Source organism: Lontra canadensis, unplaced genomic scaffold, assembly GCF_010015895.1.
Source record: "Lontra canadensis isolate GAN:19392208 unplaced genomic scaffold, GSC_riverotter_1.0 scaffold174, whole genome shotgun sequence".
In the NCBI taxonomy this organism is placed as follows: Eukaryota; Metazoa; Chordata; class Mammalia; order Carnivora; family Mustelidae; genus Lontra; species Lontra canadensis.
In genome coordinates, this window is record NW_022631168.1 from 795,592 (window position 1) to 814,751 (window position 19,160).

Sequence of the window (19,160 nt, forward strand, 5' to 3'; positions counted from 1 at the left end):
GCTCTAATACTTTGCCACCTGAATAGAGGTGGGCAGCAGTGGATCTGACTTACTTGAGCCTCAAGGAAAATTGAGCTTAATTTGGGGAGAGATCATCCACTTGTCAATTACGTTTATTTTCCCTATCTCTGTAGATCTGATCTGATACAATGGGGATCTTTCTCATTATACTAAGTATAATACCAGGTACTTCATGATTTGAGGTAACAGGAAAGAGGAGTAATTTAAAAGCAAGATCAACCTAGAAGAACATGCAGTTCTTTTGATGCTATCTGAAAGTTTGCTGTGTCCTAAGCAAAACATTTAAAATTCAATTGGTACAGCACCATGTATAAACAGAAACCCCATATGTGGGCTGTGTAAATTAGTTTAAAGAATAAAGACAGGTGCTTAGGTGGCTCAGTCAGTTGAGTGTCTGACTCTTGATCTCAACTCAGGTCTTGATCTCATGGTTGTGAGTTCAAGCCCCATACTGGGCTCCACACTGGACATGGAGCCTACTTAAAAAAGAATAAAGTCAGAATATGGGTGTGAGTGGAGTATCTGAGATCATAATTTTGACCATACCCTCGGGTCTGAAATGTAATCTCAAATGAGGTTTGGCAAAAAAATAAACTAAAATTTGTGAGTGTGTAGAAAGAACAAGGTGAAGCAAAAATGGCCCATTGGCAGTGAATCAAGGTGAAGAGTATATGGGACTTCAGTGTGTTATTCTCAAAACTTTTCTATAAGCTTGACCTTCCTTCACAATGAAAATCAAACAAATGAAGATGTACAAACACAGCATGAACATTCAGATCCCTGGTTTAAAAAGTCAGATGGCTAGAGTATCACATAACTGCTGCTATCGCGTTCACAGTCATTGGCCTGAGCGGTGCAGAGGCGGTCTGGTGTGCAGTAGCAGGCTGGGCACTGTTTAGCTGTCAGAACTTAAATGCTCATCAGATTTAAGAAACAGAATTAGGAGGAAGGAGAAAGCACAGAGCGTAGTCCATCTTGGCATTGGCTGAGAATGGAATAAGTGGACTTGCTACAGCAAAGGAGCCGAGGTCCTCACAACCGGCGCTCCTGGGGCATTGAAAGTGCAGTGCAGACAACTGTGGTAGGAGGCCCACAATGAAGGCCTAGCAGTATCAGGATTGCTGGCTGTGAATCACTGTGGAAGCTTGCGGGGAGGGTCTTGTGATTCCCCCAATCCCCACCACTAGGCCTTTGCTTTTGTTTTAATGGCTATGGTTTTCTTCAGTCAAGCAGGCAGGGTGGGCCTTTTAACCAAAAAAGGCCTTTTAAAAACTCTTTCTTGAAGCATACTTTGTGCCGGAACAAAGGTGAGAAATCCCACCCAAGGGGGAAGTCTTTCTGAGTGCACACAGTACCTCATATGCGTTTTTATTCTAGCTCTTGTCCCCCCTAAAGTATGAGTGTATCCCCCTACACCCAGCATAAGGATTCTTACGGAAGAAAAGGGAACCCATGTGGGAATACTTCCATGGTGCCAGGTATCGTGCAGATGCCTGCTAGTTTTCTCAATCAGTCCTACAGCCCCCTGCTGCCTGACAGCGGTTCTTCATTGTACCCCAAAAATGAAGAATCCTTGAAGAAGTGAGCTTATTTACTGCCCCCCTCCCTGCCCGCTTTAAAGCCAGAGGGAAGCAGAGTGGGTCTGAGTGCAGAGCCCAGACTCAGTCCAAGGGCACACAGACAACTGGGGGCCAGACCTTATGGATGGGAGTAATGCTAGGAACCGTGGGGTGGAAGACCGCTTCATTGGGAGGGTTCTGCTGGGCTAAGGATACAGAACAGAGAGGGAGTCTCTAAGGGCACAAAGCATGTGAAGAAAAGTTCGAGGAGATTAAGAACCCTGGGAGGAGTGGAGAAATAGGGTGGAGCAGCATGGGGAGGGATGAGACTAACAAGCCCCACTGGCCCGTCTTTGGTAGCAACAACAACCTAATGATTTGCTTGAATGGAGCTGACTCTTGCATGGTGAGAAGGGTGAGACAAGAAACCTAGATAATCAGCATGTCAGATGGGGGCGGAGTGGACAGGCTGGTGCAGGAACTTGGGCTCTGATTGGCAGGAGTTGGAGAGACCTTGGACCAGTCTCTGCAGGGTGGGGAGCGGAAGGGGTTTAACAGGCTCCCCCTGGTGGCTGTGTTCAGAATAGCTTTGGCGGGGGAGTTGGGAGGTCACTGCAGTGACAAAGTCAAAAGATGTGGCCAGTTCAAGGTGGTGGCAGGGGAAGCACTGAATAAGTTCAGTGTGTCTTTGGAAGCTTGGGACCTTTGGAACTGCCCTGTGGCACCCAGAGGGTATTTTCTCCATGAGATAAAGATAGCCTGTGCATAGGCACAGGAGGAGGGGAGAGGAAGAGTAGTAGTGGAGTAGTGATTAATTTCTGGCATTTCTAGATGACCGCTTCTGAAATCTCATTTGACCTGAGGTTTTACAAACCAGGGAAATTGCAATCTTCTTCAGTGTTTTTGGTTTCTATTTAAGAACCCACATTCTCCAAAAAGATTGAACATCTGGTTTGTTCATGACTAGATAAAAGACCTTATGAAAATGGCGAGGCTCATGCTTACGTTTTCTGCTTTGCTCCTGGGCTCTGTTGAGGCTACTGTGTGTAGAGAAATTGTCAGTCTGGATGTCCTCACAGGTCCACCTGACCTGGATTTACAGTGACTCCCCCTGTCTTGGTAATGTTGATCCAAGACTTGGGGTGCCTGTAAGTGTAGGAAAGAGTTAGAAACCCCAAAGTGTGGGAGGGGCCATTCCAAAGAACAGCCTGTGCGTCTAGGTTCATTTGATCCCTTCTTTTACAGAGGCTGTCGTTTGTTGATGTGGCAACTGGATGGCTCGGGCAAGGACTGGGGGCCGCTTGCGGGATGGCATACACGGGCAAGTACTTTGACAAAGCAAGGTGAGGCACTTACCCAGCAACTGCTTACCAGGCTCCACCCCATTCCTCAGGCCCCTTGGCTTTATGTATGGCGTATTAGTTTGGGAAGTTAGTAATTGTTTTGAAAGTTCAGACAACCAAATGTTCAAGCAGAAAAGAAACCGTGTTTCTGTAAACTGTTCTAGCTTCTCTGGTTGGGTTCTGCAGTATAGAAACTGGTTTACTTCCATTATTTTCCAAGAACGATCGCTTTCTGTTTTTCATCTCTCCGTGAGCTTCATGATACAGTGACTAGCTGGTGCACTTGTACGAGGGACGCATACGGTAATAATCAAACGGCTTGGGCGCCTGGTGGCCCAGTGGGTTAAGCCTCTGCCTTCCGCCCAGGTCATGATCTCAGGGTCCTGGGATGGAGCCCTGCATCAGGCTGTCTGCTCAGTGAGGAGCCTGCTTCCCCCTCTCTCTCTCTGCTTGCCTGTCTGCCTGCTTGTGATCTCTCTCTGTCAAATAAATAAAAATATTTTAAAGAAATAATAAAAAATTTTAAAAAAATAATCAAAAGGGTTCTTTTTCTACAGGGCCTCTTTCATTTCTCATGACTGTCTCTATTAGTCCCTATCCTGTGGTTTAATCAACAATTTTTTAAAATTTTGCAGCATTTTTGTGGGGCATGGGTTGTGTTTTATTGGTATTAACATTTTTGTGTTTTTGTTGAGGAGAAAATTTACAGTTTACAACAGAATATATGCTCCTGAAGTAGACTGTTTTGATTGTTACGATTATCGTAAATTTGTAAGAACAGAAATAGAAGATGGTAGTGCTTAACATGAAGCTTACTGAGAAATTATATTTAAAATGTCATTTGGGTGTTTAAGGGGACTGTTTTCGCCCCATCCCCTCTTGTTTGTGGATCGCAGAGAAGTGGCAAAAGGATGTTAGAATGAGAAAACTTGCCAAAGTTGAAGTCCATTTTATGAGGTCCAAATTTTTAAAGCTGTGTTTCCGTAACTGTCCAGTTTGGACAGAATTGACAATGTGAAGCAACTATTTGTTCGTTTCCCTCCATAATATCTATTTGCCTGAGTGACCCAGAAGATTGCTGAGCACAGTCTTTCTTAACATTTCTTGGCTTGCCCCAGCTACCGCGTGTTCTGCCTCATGGGAGATGGCGAGTCCTCCGAAGGCTCCGTCTGGGAGGCGTTGGCTTTTGCTTCCCACTACAATCTGGACAATCTTGTGGCCGTCTTCGATGTGAACCGCCTGGGCCACAGTGGCGCCCTGCCCCCCGAGCATTGCATAGAAGTCTATCAGAAGCGCTGTGAAGCCTTTGGGTAACTGTGTCCTGTTTTATGCCACCTTCTTTCTGCCCAGTCCCCCATTTACCTTGTAACCTGGCCTTCTCCTGGGTTGGCAGGTGGAATACTTACGTGGTGGACGGCCGTGATGTGGAGGCGCTGTGCCAGGTGTTCTGGCAGGCGAGTCAGGTGAAGAACAAGCCCACTGCTGTGGTTGCCAAGACCTTCAAGGGCCGGGGCATTCCAAGTAAGCAAATGTTTTTTTTGCTTAGGGTTATTAAAAACATCTGTGTGCATAGCAATGTGGCAGAAGGAGGCTCATGATGGCAAGGCAGGCCAACTGGCTTCGTGTTCAGAGATGATGCCTGTAATATGTGCTGGAGGCTCTTGCTTCCCTTAGCCCTTATAGGTAGCAGGTCTGATTAGGATCAGAGGGGAAGCCCAGACCCCCAGCACAAGAGCAATGATTTTTTGTGTGCTGGAGGGAGTGGCTAGGAGGGCAGTCCATCAGTTAGAGAACTGGTAGAGAGTGATCTGCACAGAAGTGCAGCGTGAGAAAGAGTGCTACTGTGCACATAAGCAGACAAGCCAATAAGGGCCTGCATCTGTGCAGGCACCATTGCCTGTGCCCATGCTGTCTTGGAGGATACACAAGGCGCTAGAGAAGCAGCACCTGTGGAACTGAGGGTCAGGGAAGGAAGGGCATTTTGAAAGTCTTAAATTCTTGCAGATTTCAAAGCCGACACCTGAGCTTATTCAAGTATAAAGAGTCACAAAGGGTGTGTGGTTGCTCCGTGTTTTCATCAGTGCTTTAGAATAAAACTGTTCTGGGGGCGCCTGGGTGACTCAGTGGGTTAAAGCCTCTGCCTTCGGCTCGGGTCATGATCCCAGGGTCCTGGGATTGAGCCCCACATCTGGCTCTCTGCTCCGCACCAGTCACCTCCCCTCTCCAAATTCCTCTGTGTTTTCCTGTCTTGCTTCTGGCAAAACCCAAACTCTTTATACCCACAGGATCTTCCAAGGTCCACCCTACCTGTCTCTCCAGCCTCATCTCCCACTCTCTTCCCTCCATTTACCAGTATATGGGCCAGAGGCCTCCCCCGAGAGCTGCTGGGATGTTTCAGGCTGTCCTGTGAGGCTGCAGTTGCAGTACAAGCTCAGGCTCCCTTTTTGTCAGGTGTCTGCTCCTGTGACTCTGTGGTGGACAGACACTCAATTACATATACTTATGGAACGAATGTCTTTTATTGGGTTGCAGGTGTTGAAGATGCAGAAAATTGGCATGGAAAGCCAATGCCAAAGGAAAGAGCTGATGCAATTATCAAACTAATTGAGAGCCAGATACAGACTAACAAGAATCTTGACCCAAAGCCCCCTATTGAAGACTCTCCTCAAATCAACATCACTGATATAGAAATGAGCTCTCCGCCTGCTTACAAAGTCGGCGAGCAGGTAGGCAAACTATATTGTTCTCATTTTTAAATACACGACAGGACTCTTCATGTGCTCTAATCTCCATGGGTGAACCAGTTATTGGATCGCATGACATGTAACTTAAAGGTTATAAGTAATAGAGGTGGTTTTAGTATCTTTTACTATTTTTTAAAATTTATTTGATAGAGACATCACAAGCAGGCAGAGGGGGGGGGGAAGCAGGCTCCCTGCTGAGCAGAGAGCCCGATGCGGGGCTCGATCCTAGGACCCTGAGACCATGACCTGAGCCGAAGGCAGAGACCTAACCCACCGAGCCACCCAGGCGCCCCATCTTTTACAATTTTTTTTAAGATTTTACTTATTTTTGAGAGAGAGCGCAAGCAAGCATGAGCGGGAGGGAGGGGGGCAGAGGAAGAAGCAGACTCCCCAGTGAGCAGAGCAGGGAGGCCAATGCAGGGAGCACAATACAGGACTCGATTCCAGGACCCCAGGATCACGACCTGAGCCGAAGGCAGACGGTCAACGGACTGAGCCACCCAGGCACTCTTTTAGTATATCTGATACCTAATTCTTTCATTCAAACTTAGGTCTGAATTTTCTTACTAAAAAATGTACTAGTACCTAGTACTTACTAATACTCAGTATTTACTAGTACTTAGTACTGCACAGCTTTTGCTTGCAAAATTCAGTTTGTGGTCTGGCAGTCTCATGAGCTTGAAACTGCCACTGTTTTGTGTCTGGTCTAAGGGTGGGCACCTGGCTGGGCCAAGTTTTTAAATTTACTCCCTAGATTAATAGAAAGAAGTAGGTCAATTCATCAAAGACCAATTCTGCAAAAAGGAAACAAATTAGGCATGAAACCCTGACCATAAAGCCTTTTACCATGTTTATATCCTGCCTTTTGGTATAATACAGCAGACCCAAAATAGGCAGTGTCTTCAGGACCTAAGGAAACAAGGTGATGAGCCCAAGAGGAAGGAAATACTTTCTAATCCTTTTTTCTTTTCTTTCTTTATTTGGAGACATGTATAGTGTTGCTTGTATTTTCTTGGTCTGGTAATATGGGTTAAAACAAATGAATTTTGACAACTCAAGAAATTAGAAAACAAATTAAAAAGCAGAAGAAAGGTGGTAATCCGGAAGAAGCACATATTAATGAAGGACACTTTGGCAACACTTCACCTGTTCACACACTTGGAACTCCTAGCACAGCTCACGGGAATTTATCCTACAGAAGTATGCAGATGTGTCCCTAAGAATGAATGTCATTGTTTGGACCTAGAGGGTATTATGCTCAGTGAAATAAGTCAATTGGAGAAAGGCAATTATATGATCTCACGGATATGTGGAATTTGAGAAACAAGGCAGAGGATCATAGGAGAAGAGAGGAAAAAATGAAACAAGAGGAAACCAGAGAGACCCTTAATCCCAGGAAACAAACTGAGGGTTGTTGGAGTGGAGGGGGGTAGGAGGGATGGGGTGGCTTGGGATGGACACTGGGGAGAGTATGTGCTATGATGAGCGCTGTGGGGGGAAAAAAAAGAATGAAGATTACAGCTTTGAATGCTGATGAAACGGAAATGACCCAACTAGAATAGAAGCTAAGAGCTTGCGCAAATTACTAAAATTTTTTAAAAATTTAATTTATTAGAGCATGAGCAGGGAGGAGCAGAAGGAGAGGAAGGGGAGAGGCAGACTCCCCGCTAAACAGGGAACACCCCCCCCATCATGACCCTGAGCCATAAGCAGACACATAACTGACTGAGCTACCCAGGTGCACTATTATTAAATTTTTTTTTAAGTTGTAAAGCAGGGGCACTTGGGTGGCTCAGTAGGTTAAGCAACTGCCTTCAGCTCAGGTCGTGATCCCAGGATCCTGGAATCGAGCCCCACATCGGGCTCCCCTGCTGAGTGGGCTCCCTGCTTCTCCCTCTCACCCTCCCCCTGCTTGTGTTCCCTCTCTCGCTATGTCTTTCTCTGTCAAATAAAAAAATAAAATCTTTAAAATAAAGTAAAGCAGCATAGAGGATAATTCTCTTTTTGTGTAGAAAATCTTAAAAGGAGGCACCTGGGTGGTCAACAGATATTTGTTCGTAGATCATTTCCAAAAAGATGCTGCACAGACTCATTTCTGTCAACCTCTGGACAGGGTACTGGATGGCTAGGGGACAAAAGATCAGGAAGAAAATGGTCACTTTGCTCCATAGCCTTTCAGAACTTGAATTTTGTACTGTCTACATGAATTGTTTATTTTTAAAAATAGGGGCACCTGGGTGGCTCAGTTTGTTAAGCATCTGACTCCTGGTTTCGGCTCAGGTCATGATCTCAGAGATGTGAGATCAAGCCCCACATCAGGTTCTGAGCTGGGCATGGAGCCTACTAGAGATTTTCTCCCTCTTTTTCTCCCTGCCCTTCCCGCCCCTCCAAAAAACATTAAGTGTTCAGACAAATGAAAAAAAAAAAGACAAGCAAAGTTTGTTTTTTTTTTTTAAATAATAGCTTTATTGGGGCACCTGGGTGGCTCAGCGGGTTAAAGCCTCTGCCTTTGGCTCAGGTCATGACTCCAGGGTTCTGGGATCGAGCCCCACATCGGGCTCTCTGCTCAGCAGGGAGCCCTCTTCCTCCTCTCTCTCTGCCTGCCTCTCTGCCTACCTGTGATCTCTGTCAAATAAATAAATAAAATCTTTAAAAAAAATAGCTTTATTGAGAAATGACTCCCTATATTACAATCATCCATTTGAAGTGTATAGTTTAATGGTTTTAAGCATATAAACAGAATCCTGAAACTATCTGGAGGAACCACCCCCCACCAGGGTGCCTAGGGGGCTCAGTCTCTTAAGCATCTGCCTTGGGCTCAGGTCATGATCCTGGGATCCAGTCCCGAATTGGGCTCCCTGCTCAGTGGGGAGCCTGCTACTCCCTCTCCCTCTGACCGTCTCCCCCCAAATCGTGCTCGCTTGCTCTCTCAAATCTTTAGAAAAAAACCTCACACCCATTAGCAGTCATTGTCCATTCCATCCAGGCCCAGTAACTACTCATCTACATTCTGTTTCTGTAAAGTTGCTTGTTCTGGATATTTCCTTTAAAGAGTGTCATATAATATGTTAACTTTTTGTCTGATTTGTCTTAACACAGTGTTCTCAAGGTCTATCCTTGTGGCATGTACAGTGTTCCATTTTATGAATATACCATACATTTTGTTTACCTTTTCAATCCTTGATGGATGTTTGTGTTGTTTTTACCTTTTGGCTGTTGTGAATACTGCTGCTTTGAACATTTGTGTGCAAGTTTTTGCTGAGATACATTTTTCTCTTGGGTATATAGCTGGGAGTAGAACTGCTGGGTCATGCGGTAATTCTCTGTTTAACATTTTGAGGAAGTGCCAAACCTTGATTTCTAATAGAAAAATGCAGTAATGTGACGATGTCAGTTCTCCCCTAAATTTAATTCATAAATTCAGTCCAACGTCAAATAATATGCTAACGGAATTTTTTATTACTGGTATCATGATTTTAAAGTTTTACATTTTATTTTTTTGCAGTTAGCCTTATTGGTTTTATAGTTTAAAAAGTCAACAGGCATTTGCATTTGGTGACATTTAAGTTTTTTGGTAAACTATATGAATGGGGCAGAAGAATAAGTTTATTTTTGAGAATTGATACCCAGTGAGTCAGGTATGGATTTAAGATGGGCTAGCAACCCATTTTTAAAACCCTAAAGGAGATTATTGGTAAATCACAAATTTGTTTCTAAGATAGAAGACAACTGGTAATCACAAAATTTCACCTTCCTTCTAAATTTGCTCTAAGAAACTCCACTGTTTGACTTTTCCAGATCGCTACTCGGAGAGCATGTGGTTTGGCTCTGGCTAAGCTGGGCCATGCAAATGATAGAGTCATTGTGCTGGATGGTGACACCAAGAACTCCACCTTCTCAGACATATTCAAGAGAGAACACCCTGAGCGCTTCATTGAATGTTTCATTGCTGAGCAGAACATGGTGCGTGTGCTGTGGGTGTCCCTCTTGGGTCTTCTCACTGACAGTGGCCTGCTGGGCACAGGAGGCGAGCCCCATATTAAGGTTTTTCTTTCCACTTAAAAAAGCAAAGGAACTGGAGAATAAATGTCTCTGAGGAAACAAGTAGAGAGTAGCCAGGCAATTTGTGGGGTGCCTTATGGGACCACTAGGAAGGTCATAGTAGACAGAACCATCTCCAGGTATACTAAGGGCAGCAGGCCGAGTCACAGCCACGACACCAAGGCTCTAGGCCCAAAGTATCCCAAGCTTGTCAGCAGCTTTAGGTGTTAGGAAGATCTGTCAGCACAGAGGTAGCATTCCCTCCTGCTACCAGTTGCCTGGAGCCAAGCAGGGACCCCCTTTAGATGGGTGTCCACAGCCAGCTAGCCACGTCCCTGCCTCCGCCGGCCCGTACATTCATTCATGGTGCTTCTCTGGCAGCCGTTCCAGGGGTGTTCTGATTCGTCTCCTTTACGTTGCAGGTGAGCGTGGCACTGGGATGTGCCACCCGTGGTCGGACCGTTGCTTTTGCTAGCACCTTCGCTGCCTTCTTGACCCGAGCATTTGATCAAATTCGGATGGGAGCCATCTCTCAAATCAACATTAATCTTATTGGGTCCCACTGTGGAGTATCCGTTGGTATGCGTTCTTAGTATCCTCCTTTTGCTAGCCTTTTTCCTTTACAGAGAAAGATTAGCATGTGAGTGGTTGACCTGTCAATGTACTTGGGGGTTCCATGATGTTTGATTATTTCTAATCTGTCATTTTTCCTGCTGTGTTGTATTTTAAAAGTTCTAGACACTCTGGGTTACTTTTGAGAGGATTTCTTGGTGTTACTTCAAAGTAAGTGCCCACTCTTTCAGTCATTGAGAAACAATGATCAGACTTTCTTTCTGCTCTTAGTGTGGTGCCCTTTGTCTAAGCGGGGACAAGCAGCATGAGTCCAGGAAGTGAGGAGCACAGATTGCCAGGGCTTTCTGCCTAGGCTGAGCTGTCTGGTCAGATGGAAATGGAACCCTTGAAGAGTGGGATACAGAGGAGTGGGGCTGAGGGAAATATAGCTCTGGGGCATTAACCTGGCAGGACAGGCTAGATGGAAGCAAGGAGAAACAGGAAGTCGGAAAAAGGATTGAGATGTGGTGTGTATTAGCAGTAGATAGAAAGTGAGGGTTACTCTGTGAGAGTCTGAATAAAGAGGTCAACATGGCTGACAGGTGGAGGAGTCCAAAATTGCACAAAAAGTTTTTTTAAAAAATGGTCTCCAGTAATTTCTTGCTTGAGAGACATCAGGAGATTGTGTTCATGAATGACAAAAATGACAAGAAAGATGAGGTGCCCGGTGTGCCTGTGGTGGTGTAGGTCCTCGGGGTAGATGTGACAACTTGTGTACACTGCTAGAATGCTGGAGGGGAACAGGGCCAGGAGTGCACTTTCGGAGTCCTCTCTGGGACTTCCTGGGAGAAGTCTCTCAACGGGCAGATGCCATGTGCAGAGTGGGGGGAGAGCGAGGCCCGCAGCTTTTCAGGACTGAGCCTGGCCCAGACTCCAGACTCGCCCAGAGTCTTTGCCTGGGGCCAGGTGTGTCTAAGTACTAAAATCAGTCAGCTAAGTGACACAGTCGCTCTAGGTCCAACCGGAGGAGCTAGGGTCCTGAGATTAGAGAGTTGTCCCAGGCAAGGCACCGTGCACAGTAATAGTCCTTTCCTAGCTGCAAGAGCTAGGCTGTCGTGGCATATGTTGGGCTTTCTTTTTGCACAACTGTGGCTTTGCTTTCTTAGGTGAAGATGGTCCCTCCCAGATGGCCCTGGAGGATCTGGCCATGTTCCGATCCATTCCCAACTGCACTGTTTTCTACCCGAGTGACGCCACCTCAACGGAGCATGCTGTTCTCCTGGCAGCGAATACCAAGGTATTTTTAAGGGGACATTGGTTCAAGCAGAAAATGCTTTTGGGGTGTGCTACTAGTTTGCTACTGATTGTTGGGTTTCTCCCGTTTTTCTCAGTATACACATGATAGATATTCATTACGGAAGATAACGGAGGATTTAAAAAAAAAAAAAAGAAAATGAACAATTGGGGGCGCCTGGGTGGCTCAGTGGGTTAAAGCCTCTGCCTTCAGCTCAGGTCATGATCCCAGTCATAATCCCAGGGTTCTGGGTTCGAACCCCACATCGGGCTCTCTGCTCGGCAGGGAGCCTGCTTCCTCCTCTCTCTCTGCCTGCCTCTCTGCCTACTCTCTCTCTCTGTCAAATAAATAAAATCTTAAAAAAGAACAATTATTCAAAAGTGATGACACACATAAAACATGAACACAGTCATGTTGTGAAAGTGCAAAACAATGCCAGACAGCATCTGATGGCCCATACAGGGCAGGGCTCAGCATGAGAAATGAGGGTGCTCTGGAGGCTCCAAAAAGTGGGGAACTGTCAGCAATGTCACAGGAGTAGGCTCCAGCAGGAAGCTGTCGAATGCCGCTCTTAGATACACCTCATGGTGTCACCACCTTGTGACATCCGGAAAGCTGAAGAGTGCCCAGTGTCTCCACTGCAAACAAACCTCAGAGTCCTCAGACCTGGTCTGCCCTCTGAACATCTTAGAAGGGCAAGAGTGTGCATTCTGCCCCCACTTGTTCCTCCTCAAGTTTCACACAAGGACAGCAGACGCACTCACCCTGATTCCTGTCTAGAACCCAGCTACAGGGACGACTAGAGACTAGAGTCTGCACTTTTTCATCTGTTCCAACTGGTGGTCACCAGACTCCCGTCCTTACCCATCCTTGCACCTACCCATGGCCCTGCAGAGACAGCGCTGGGCATGGGTGGGGTTGGTTATGCAAGTTCCTAAGCATTCCCGACTCATTAGAGGCCTAGGATTCTTTGGCCTTTTTTTTTTTTATTTGAGAGAGAGACAGAGAGAGCATGAGCGAGGAGAAGGTCAGAGAGGGAAGCAGACTCCCCGTGGAGCTGGGAGCCCGATGCGGGACTCGATCCCGGGACTCCAGGATCATGACCTGAGCCGAAGGCAGTCGTCCAACCAACTGAGCCACCCAGGCGTCCCGGCCTTTTTTTTTTTTTTAACCTAAGTGGGCTCACACTGTATGTATTGTTCTGTATTTTTTTACTTACTACATCCTGGAAGTTGCTTTATGACTGTGCATATATAGAGTGATCTCTGCTGCAAGATTCAATTTCTCGAAAGTTCATAAGAGGCAAATGTGTGATAGAAATTAGTGGTTGCTTTTCAGGTGGGGAGAGTGGAGAGAGACATGAGGAAACTTTCTGGCATGTGCAAATGTTATTCATATTCGGGTGACAGTTACGTGGTATACGCCTTTGTCAGAATTCGTGGAGTACTGCACTTAAGTCAACTTCACGTCGGTAAAACACTGACTAGAATTGATTTATGGTGTGAAGGGATGGACAGAACAAGTGCCCTAAACCAGTATGTCCTTCTATAGCGTATAGAAACTTCAGACACTCGAGTATTCATTTATGCGGTATGTGTTCAAGAATGTACTGACTTACGTTTCTCATGGGTAAAATAGTCTTTTTATATTCTAGTGTGTAAGGTATTTTCAAGAATGAAGTATTACAAGTTGTGGCAAAAATGAGTTGCTTAACTTAGCTTTCTGTTAAACATGAGTCCATGCTATGGCCTGAATTTGCGTTCTGTGGAGACCGAACAAGTCCGCGTATTTAAGAAAGCTTTCCTACCATTGCCTGTGACAGCACAGAGAGTTTGTCGCTGGCGGCGTCTGCCTGGGTCTTGCGTAGACTTTTGCCTGGCTTGGTAGTAATCTGATCTGGTGACGCTGACCTGTTTGCCAGTGGTTGTAGACGCTTATTCTTTACTCCAAAATGTTCGCTTCATTTTTAGTAAAAAGAACTGTTTAGGCTTCTTCCTCCCCCCCCCCCTTTTTTTTTAAAGATTTTATTTATTTAGTTGTCAGAAACACAGCTAGAGAGGGAACACAAGCCGGGTGAGTGGGTCCTTCTCCCCTTTTTAAAACAGGTTTATTAGTTGACATTTAGTTTGATTTTTTTTTTTTTAATGTGGCTCTGGTGTTATACCCTAGGGGATGTGCTATGTCCGGACCAGCCGACCAGAAACCGCGGTTATTTACGACCCGCAAGAAAGCTTTGCGATCGGACAGGCCAAGGTAAGGCCTTAAAAGCTCTCCAGTGTCTTCCAGTGTCCCTTCATGTGGAGACAAGTGGTCTGAAGCTAGCACTACCTATCCCCACAGTCAAGGCTTGATCTATTCTTCGTTTTAGTTTGTTTTAATTGACCTTTGCCTGCTTTTGCTCAGAAAGGAACATTCTACCACTGTCAGTGGAGGTAAAGTTTTCTGTTATCCAGATGAGTTTCCTTTTTTTTTTTTTAAACTTGTAAGGATAAAGTGGTAACAACTTAAAGGTACTTGAGTTTTTTGGGTGTAAATTATCACAGCCTCAAGCGAAACAAGTAATATAACCCATTTCAAATTAATACTAGATCTATTAGATTGGGATTTTACAGATCCAAGCCAAGAATAAAAGGGAACATGAATGGGGCGCCTGGGTGGCTCAGCGGGTTGAGCCTCTGCCTTCAGCTCAGGTCATGGTCTCAGGGTCCTGTGATGGAACCCTGCATTAGGCTCTCTGCTCGGCAGGGAGTCTGCTTCCCCCTCTCTCTCTGCCTGCCTGTCTGCCTACTTGTGATCTCAGTCAAATACATAAATAAAATCTTTTAAAAAAAAGAGAGATATGAATGCATTGCCTACGGGCCTGATAAAGGCACTAGCATCACTGCGCACTCCCGATCTTCTGTGTTCTCACAAGAGCCCTAGAAGCACAGACTTAGCAGCAGCCCTGAGTTGTAGATGAGAGAGAAGGTGAGCAGCTTAGTCAGGATACACAGTCGTGAGCTGCAAGACCGAAACTCAGACCCAGGCATTGACCTGGCCTCTGTCGGGACCATGTGTGCAGAAAACCAGTGGAGTCTGTGGCGAAAATAAGTGGCTCTGCTCCACCACTTGGAGAGGAGGGCTTACAGGTGTTTGGGCATGTTTCCTTCCTGCCTTTTTGAAGGCTGAGCAGGGAGCCTGATAGGGAGTTTGATCCCAGGATGCTGGGGTCATGACCCAAGCCAAAGGCAGATGCTTAAGGACTGAACCACCCAGGCACCCCAACAGCCAGAAGCCATTGTTTCTAGTGCTAAGAATAACTGAGCAGTGATTGGCTTTAGTGCCACAAAAAGCAGGTATATGCAGAACAGTCCATGACCTGCTACTCGGTAGCTGAGCATCATTGAATGAGAAAGCAGCAGTACTCACCTCCAGTGTTAGCTACAGCTTTTGCTGTTCCCCACCCACACTCCCACACTGAAACTCAAGGCCATATGTTTGCCTTTGAGGTTGGAGGTGTGGGTGGGGGTCTCAGAGACATCATGTGATTTGCAGAGCTTTTTCAAAGCCTGTCTTTTTTTCTCCCTAATATTTGCCCCATCCTGACAAAATGAAGTAAGTTTCCAAATGGTAAAGGATGTGAGTTAAAATGTGTCTCATAATGTGCATGGCATGGACAATTCAAGAGCTAGGCTTTGCAAAGAGGACTTAAGGGGCGACTGTGCGTGTTTATATGTATGCATATGAAAAGGCTAGAACATTCTCAAAGAATGGGGTGGCTTAGAAGCCCTGAGTATTTGTACTGTCAGCAGTGGTTCTTAAGCTACAAGGAAACCTATACAAAGGGCTGAAATGAATAATTTCAGATGCCTTTGGTTGGGTGGCTTTGGAGTAAATAAAACTCTATGAAAAAAGGCTAGTGCCCTATCTTCGCTTGCAGAAGAGCAAGCAGTTCAGAGTGTGGGCTTTGATGTCAGATGGGCTTGGCTGCTAGTCTCTAAGCTGGGCAAGTTTCTCCCACTCTGAGATTCATTCTCGCCAACCACAGAATGAGCCCCTAGTGCATTGGCCTTAAACAGGGCGCTTTGGCATGCAAGGTCCTTGGCACAGAGCATGTTGCAAATGCCCCAAAATGATCCCCCATTAACTTGTTCATTATCAGAGTCCAGTCTGTGTAAATGTCCCAACAAAATGTCCAAGTTGTCCAGGGGTGGTGCCCTTCTAGACCCTCTGTACTGAGTCTGTGGTCTGCAGCTCGTGGCCCGTATGACTCGCTTCTGGCCTTCTGCCTTTCAGATCCCAGTTTGAAATCTGCCTTCTTTGTAAAGGGTATTCTCTAAGAACTTAGTAATTAGACACCATAAATCATGAAGCATGATAGATGAATTTGTAAAAATGAACATGAAGGAAGGCTTATCAAAAAGGGTGTCCTTGGGGCGCCTGGGTGGCTCAGTGGGTTAAAGCCTCTGCCTTCGGCTCAGGTCATGATCCCAGGGTCCTGGGATGGAGCCCTGCATCGGGCTCTCTGCTCAGCGGGGAGCCTGCTTTCCTTCCTCTCTCTCTGCCTGCCTCTCTGCCTACCTGTGATCTCTGTCAAATAAATTAAAAAAAATATTTTTTAAAAAAAGGGTGTCCTTGTAAGTGTACTGATTCAGCTTTTTTAATTCAGTGAATTATTAAGAAGTGAAATTGGTAGGACTGGGGAAGAGCAGCCTGGTAGTGTTCTCTCTGAGATACGCTCTGCGTACAAGTAACTACAGCTTTTTTGCTCTCTGGGCATAATACCAGGTCCTCCGCCAGAGTGTCAATGACAAAGTCACAGTTATCGGAGCTGGAGTTACTCTGCATGAAGCCTTAGCAGCTGCTGAAGATCTTTCTAAGCAAGGTCAGTTGGTTTTTGCAGGACATTGATGTTTAAGTTGGGGAGAGGTAGGACTTGGTCTGCCTCACGTGCCCCACTTGGTCTTTTTTTCCTAAGTCCGTTTCACATACAAAGCTGGTTATTGCTCTTCTCCAGATATTTCTATCCGTGTCATCGACCTGTTTACCATTAAGCCCCTGGATGTTCCCACCATTGTCTCTAATGCCAGAGCCACAGGCGGCCGTATTATCACAGTGGAGGACCACTACCCAGAAGGTACGTGCAGGCCTTGAGGGTCATTGTGAAAGTGGGCTTTGGCAGGATGTGTTTTTGATTTCCGTGACTGGAAGCATGACATGCCCCAGGTGTCACCCAGCCAGGTGCTCCTCCGACAACCGTTATTACTGCTCTTTGCAAGTGCGTTGTTTTTGGGGTCTCTTACCCACCTACGCGTGTTCCTCAGGGCGGGGCCATCCCCATACTCAGTTGTGTGACCCCAGCACAGCGCCGTGCCTGGTGCCGAGTGGCTCAGTGGCAGACAGAAGACTGTCTGACGGCATTGTGGGTAGGAAGGGGTCTTAAAAATCTTGACAGTTGTGCTTGAGTTTTGAATGGTTAATTTGCTCCCTTCCCAAAAGGGGAATAGTGCCTTGCAAGCAGAGAACACAGCAAATGCAGAAAAACTGTGTGAGCCTGGGAGAGGGGGCTGGGAAGGTTAGGTGAGGCATATGAGGCTACAGGGAGTTCCATATGGTCGTGTGCGTGGGCCCAAGAGCACAACTGTGATCCATAGTGATTTTCTAGGAGCACTCTCAGTGCTTTCGCAACTGAGGTTATTGTAGGGAAAGGACACACACCTGGGCCCAGGAGAACCTGCGGAGAAGCCCACCCCTGTGGCTCCTTCCCTCCCTTCTGTGAGGGGCCTGCTGAGTGCTTTCCCTTCTCCAGTAGTGAGAAATTGCATCACTGGAGACCCAAGGAACCCACTCAAGACCTCAGCACTTGGGTTTTATTGGGCACCAATCACACAGGCTCCCTCTGCCACACACCAAACCTCCTGACTCCCAGGGGAAAACAGGCGCTCCCAGGGCCCTGCACCAGCCCATCACCCAGGTGTCAGCCAAGTGCCAGCCTTGCAAGCAGCCCTGCCGAAGCTTCAGGCCTGCCTGGCCGTTCTTGTCTGTATAGTTGATTGGTTGCTTTAATCATTTTGGGGTTCCCGACAGCTTTAAGAACTTGAGCTTGTAGCCCCCTAAGTCTGTGGAGCCCCAGCTGAAAGCGCTCCTGCTGTAATGGGGCTGGGAGCAATTTGGAGACTTATAGGTTTTATGGTTTTTTTTTAATATTTTATTTGCGGGGAGGAGAGAGGGAGAAGTAGACTCCCTGCTGACCAGAGACACCCCACCCCCAACTCGGGGCTTGATCCCAGGACCCTAAGATCATGACCTGAGCCAAAGGCAGATGCTTCACCGACTGAGCCACGCAGGCGCCCCTGGAGACCCACAGTTTTGAATGAGAACTCTGGCTAGTCAGAGAAGGCTGTTTCATGAGTCAGTGGCTAGCGAAAAATATTTTTCCCTAGGAACCAGCAAATTCAAAGGCCTCTATACTTTGGGGCTTTAAGGCTGACTAGCCACTATCAAAACAGAGCCTCCTGTCCTTTGTTTCCCCAGGTGGCATTGGGGAGGCTGTCTGTGCAGCCGTCTCCATGGAGCCTGACATCCTGGTCCATCAGCTGGCAGTGCCCGCGGTGCCTCGGAGTGGGAAGCCCAGTGAGCTGCTGGACATGTACGGAGTCAGTGCTAGACATATCATAGTGGCTGTGAAGTGTATGTTGATGAACTAAAATACATTAGTTGGCATTAGACGTAGAAGACTGGCTTCTCTACCTTATGTTTATGCTCCGTTGGCAGACTATCATTTAAATCTATACTGTTTTGTTATTAAAAAGTAAAGCAAGTTGTAACTACCTTCTGTTAAACCGTAACTACGTATACAAGTGTAACTCTCATCTTTGATTCGGTAGAGTGTGTTATAAGCTTACACATAAGACGATAGCTGACAAAACAACCACGTGAAAGTTTGCTGATAAGATAACTGGGAACTGGGCTGGGGATCAATGTAGGATCAGTTTCTCAAATGTGTATGTTCTCCTTGTAAGTGAAGGGCAGCTTGCACTGTAGATGTGCCGCGCAGGGTTTGTGGCCCTGTGGTCCCCTGCCCCCCCCACCGGGGTGCTGCTGCCATCCTACCTGCTGCTCCCTGGGGACCGTGGGATTTCACTGCACTGGAACCTCCTCTGGTGTTTGCCTTCATCTCCCCTCGACGGTGCAGAGGCTATGGAGCAGCAGCGAAAGCCCTCAGGATGTCCTGTGCTGCTCGCAGTGACTGTTGTGTGAAAAGAGGACACAACTAGTTCCAGTCTCCACACTGCACACTTTGTGAGGTCTCAGAAATGTCTCGTTTGCCCAGTGACCAAACTGTTAGCTCAATTATATTCAAATAAGCATACTAGTTAATGTTAATAAAATCCTTTAAAAAAAACAGCTGCTTTATTCTATTTGTGCTTCGTGTGTGTGATTTGGTTTCTCCTTGATGAAATTCTAGTTAAGGAAAAAGTTTCTGTCTAAACCAGGAAAGAGAGTCCCCTTCCCCACAGCAGAAGACGCGGGGGAAGGGTATTGGGCGGGAGGTGGATGGCTGGAGCAGACAAGTGGGATGTCTGATAGTTGTGGTCCTAATTTTGATTGCCCTCATTTGGTGGTC

General features: G+C 46.5%; 2 protein-coding genes across 3 annotated transcripts in view; one reads left to right on the forward strand and one right to left on the reverse strand.

The window, feature by feature from the left end:
* Positions 1–2,664, reverse strand: part of TEX28 (testis expressed 28) — a 25,053-nt gene extending 22,389 nt beyond the window's left edge. The window contains exon 1 of the mRNA XM_032846361.1: positions 2,586–2,664. The gene's annotated coding sequence lies outside the window, so the exon portion shown is untranslated. The remainder of the gene's footprint in view (positions 1–2,585) is intronic.
* Positions 1–18,428, forward strand: part of TKTL1 (transketolase like 1) — a 23,129-nt gene extending 4,701 nt beyond the window's left edge. For both annotated transcript variants that reach the window (XM_032846359.1, XM_032846360.1), the window contains exons 3-13: positions 2,826–2,923; positions 4,042–4,233; positions 4,317–4,444; positions 5,456–5,649; positions 9,466–9,630; positions 10,131–10,287; positions 11,427–11,557; positions 13,724–13,807; positions 16,322–16,418; positions 16,551–16,670; positions 18,068–18,428. In XM_032846359.1, coding sequence (XP_032702250.1) covers positions 2,826–2,923; positions 4,042–4,233; positions 4,317–4,444; positions 5,456–5,649; positions 9,466–9,630; positions 10,131–10,287; positions 11,427–11,557; positions 13,724–13,807; positions 16,322–16,418; positions 16,551–16,670; positions 18,068–18,240 — 1,539 coding nt within the window. In that variant the 3' untranslated portion in view covers positions 18,241–18,428. The remainder of the gene's footprint in view (positions 1–2,825; positions 2,924–4,041; positions 4,234–4,316; positions 4,445–5,455; positions 5,650–9,465; positions 9,631–10,130; positions 10,288–11,426; positions 11,558–13,723; positions 13,808–16,321; positions 16,419–16,550; positions 16,671–18,067) is intronic.
* Positions 18,429–19,160: the final 732 nt, after the last annotated feature.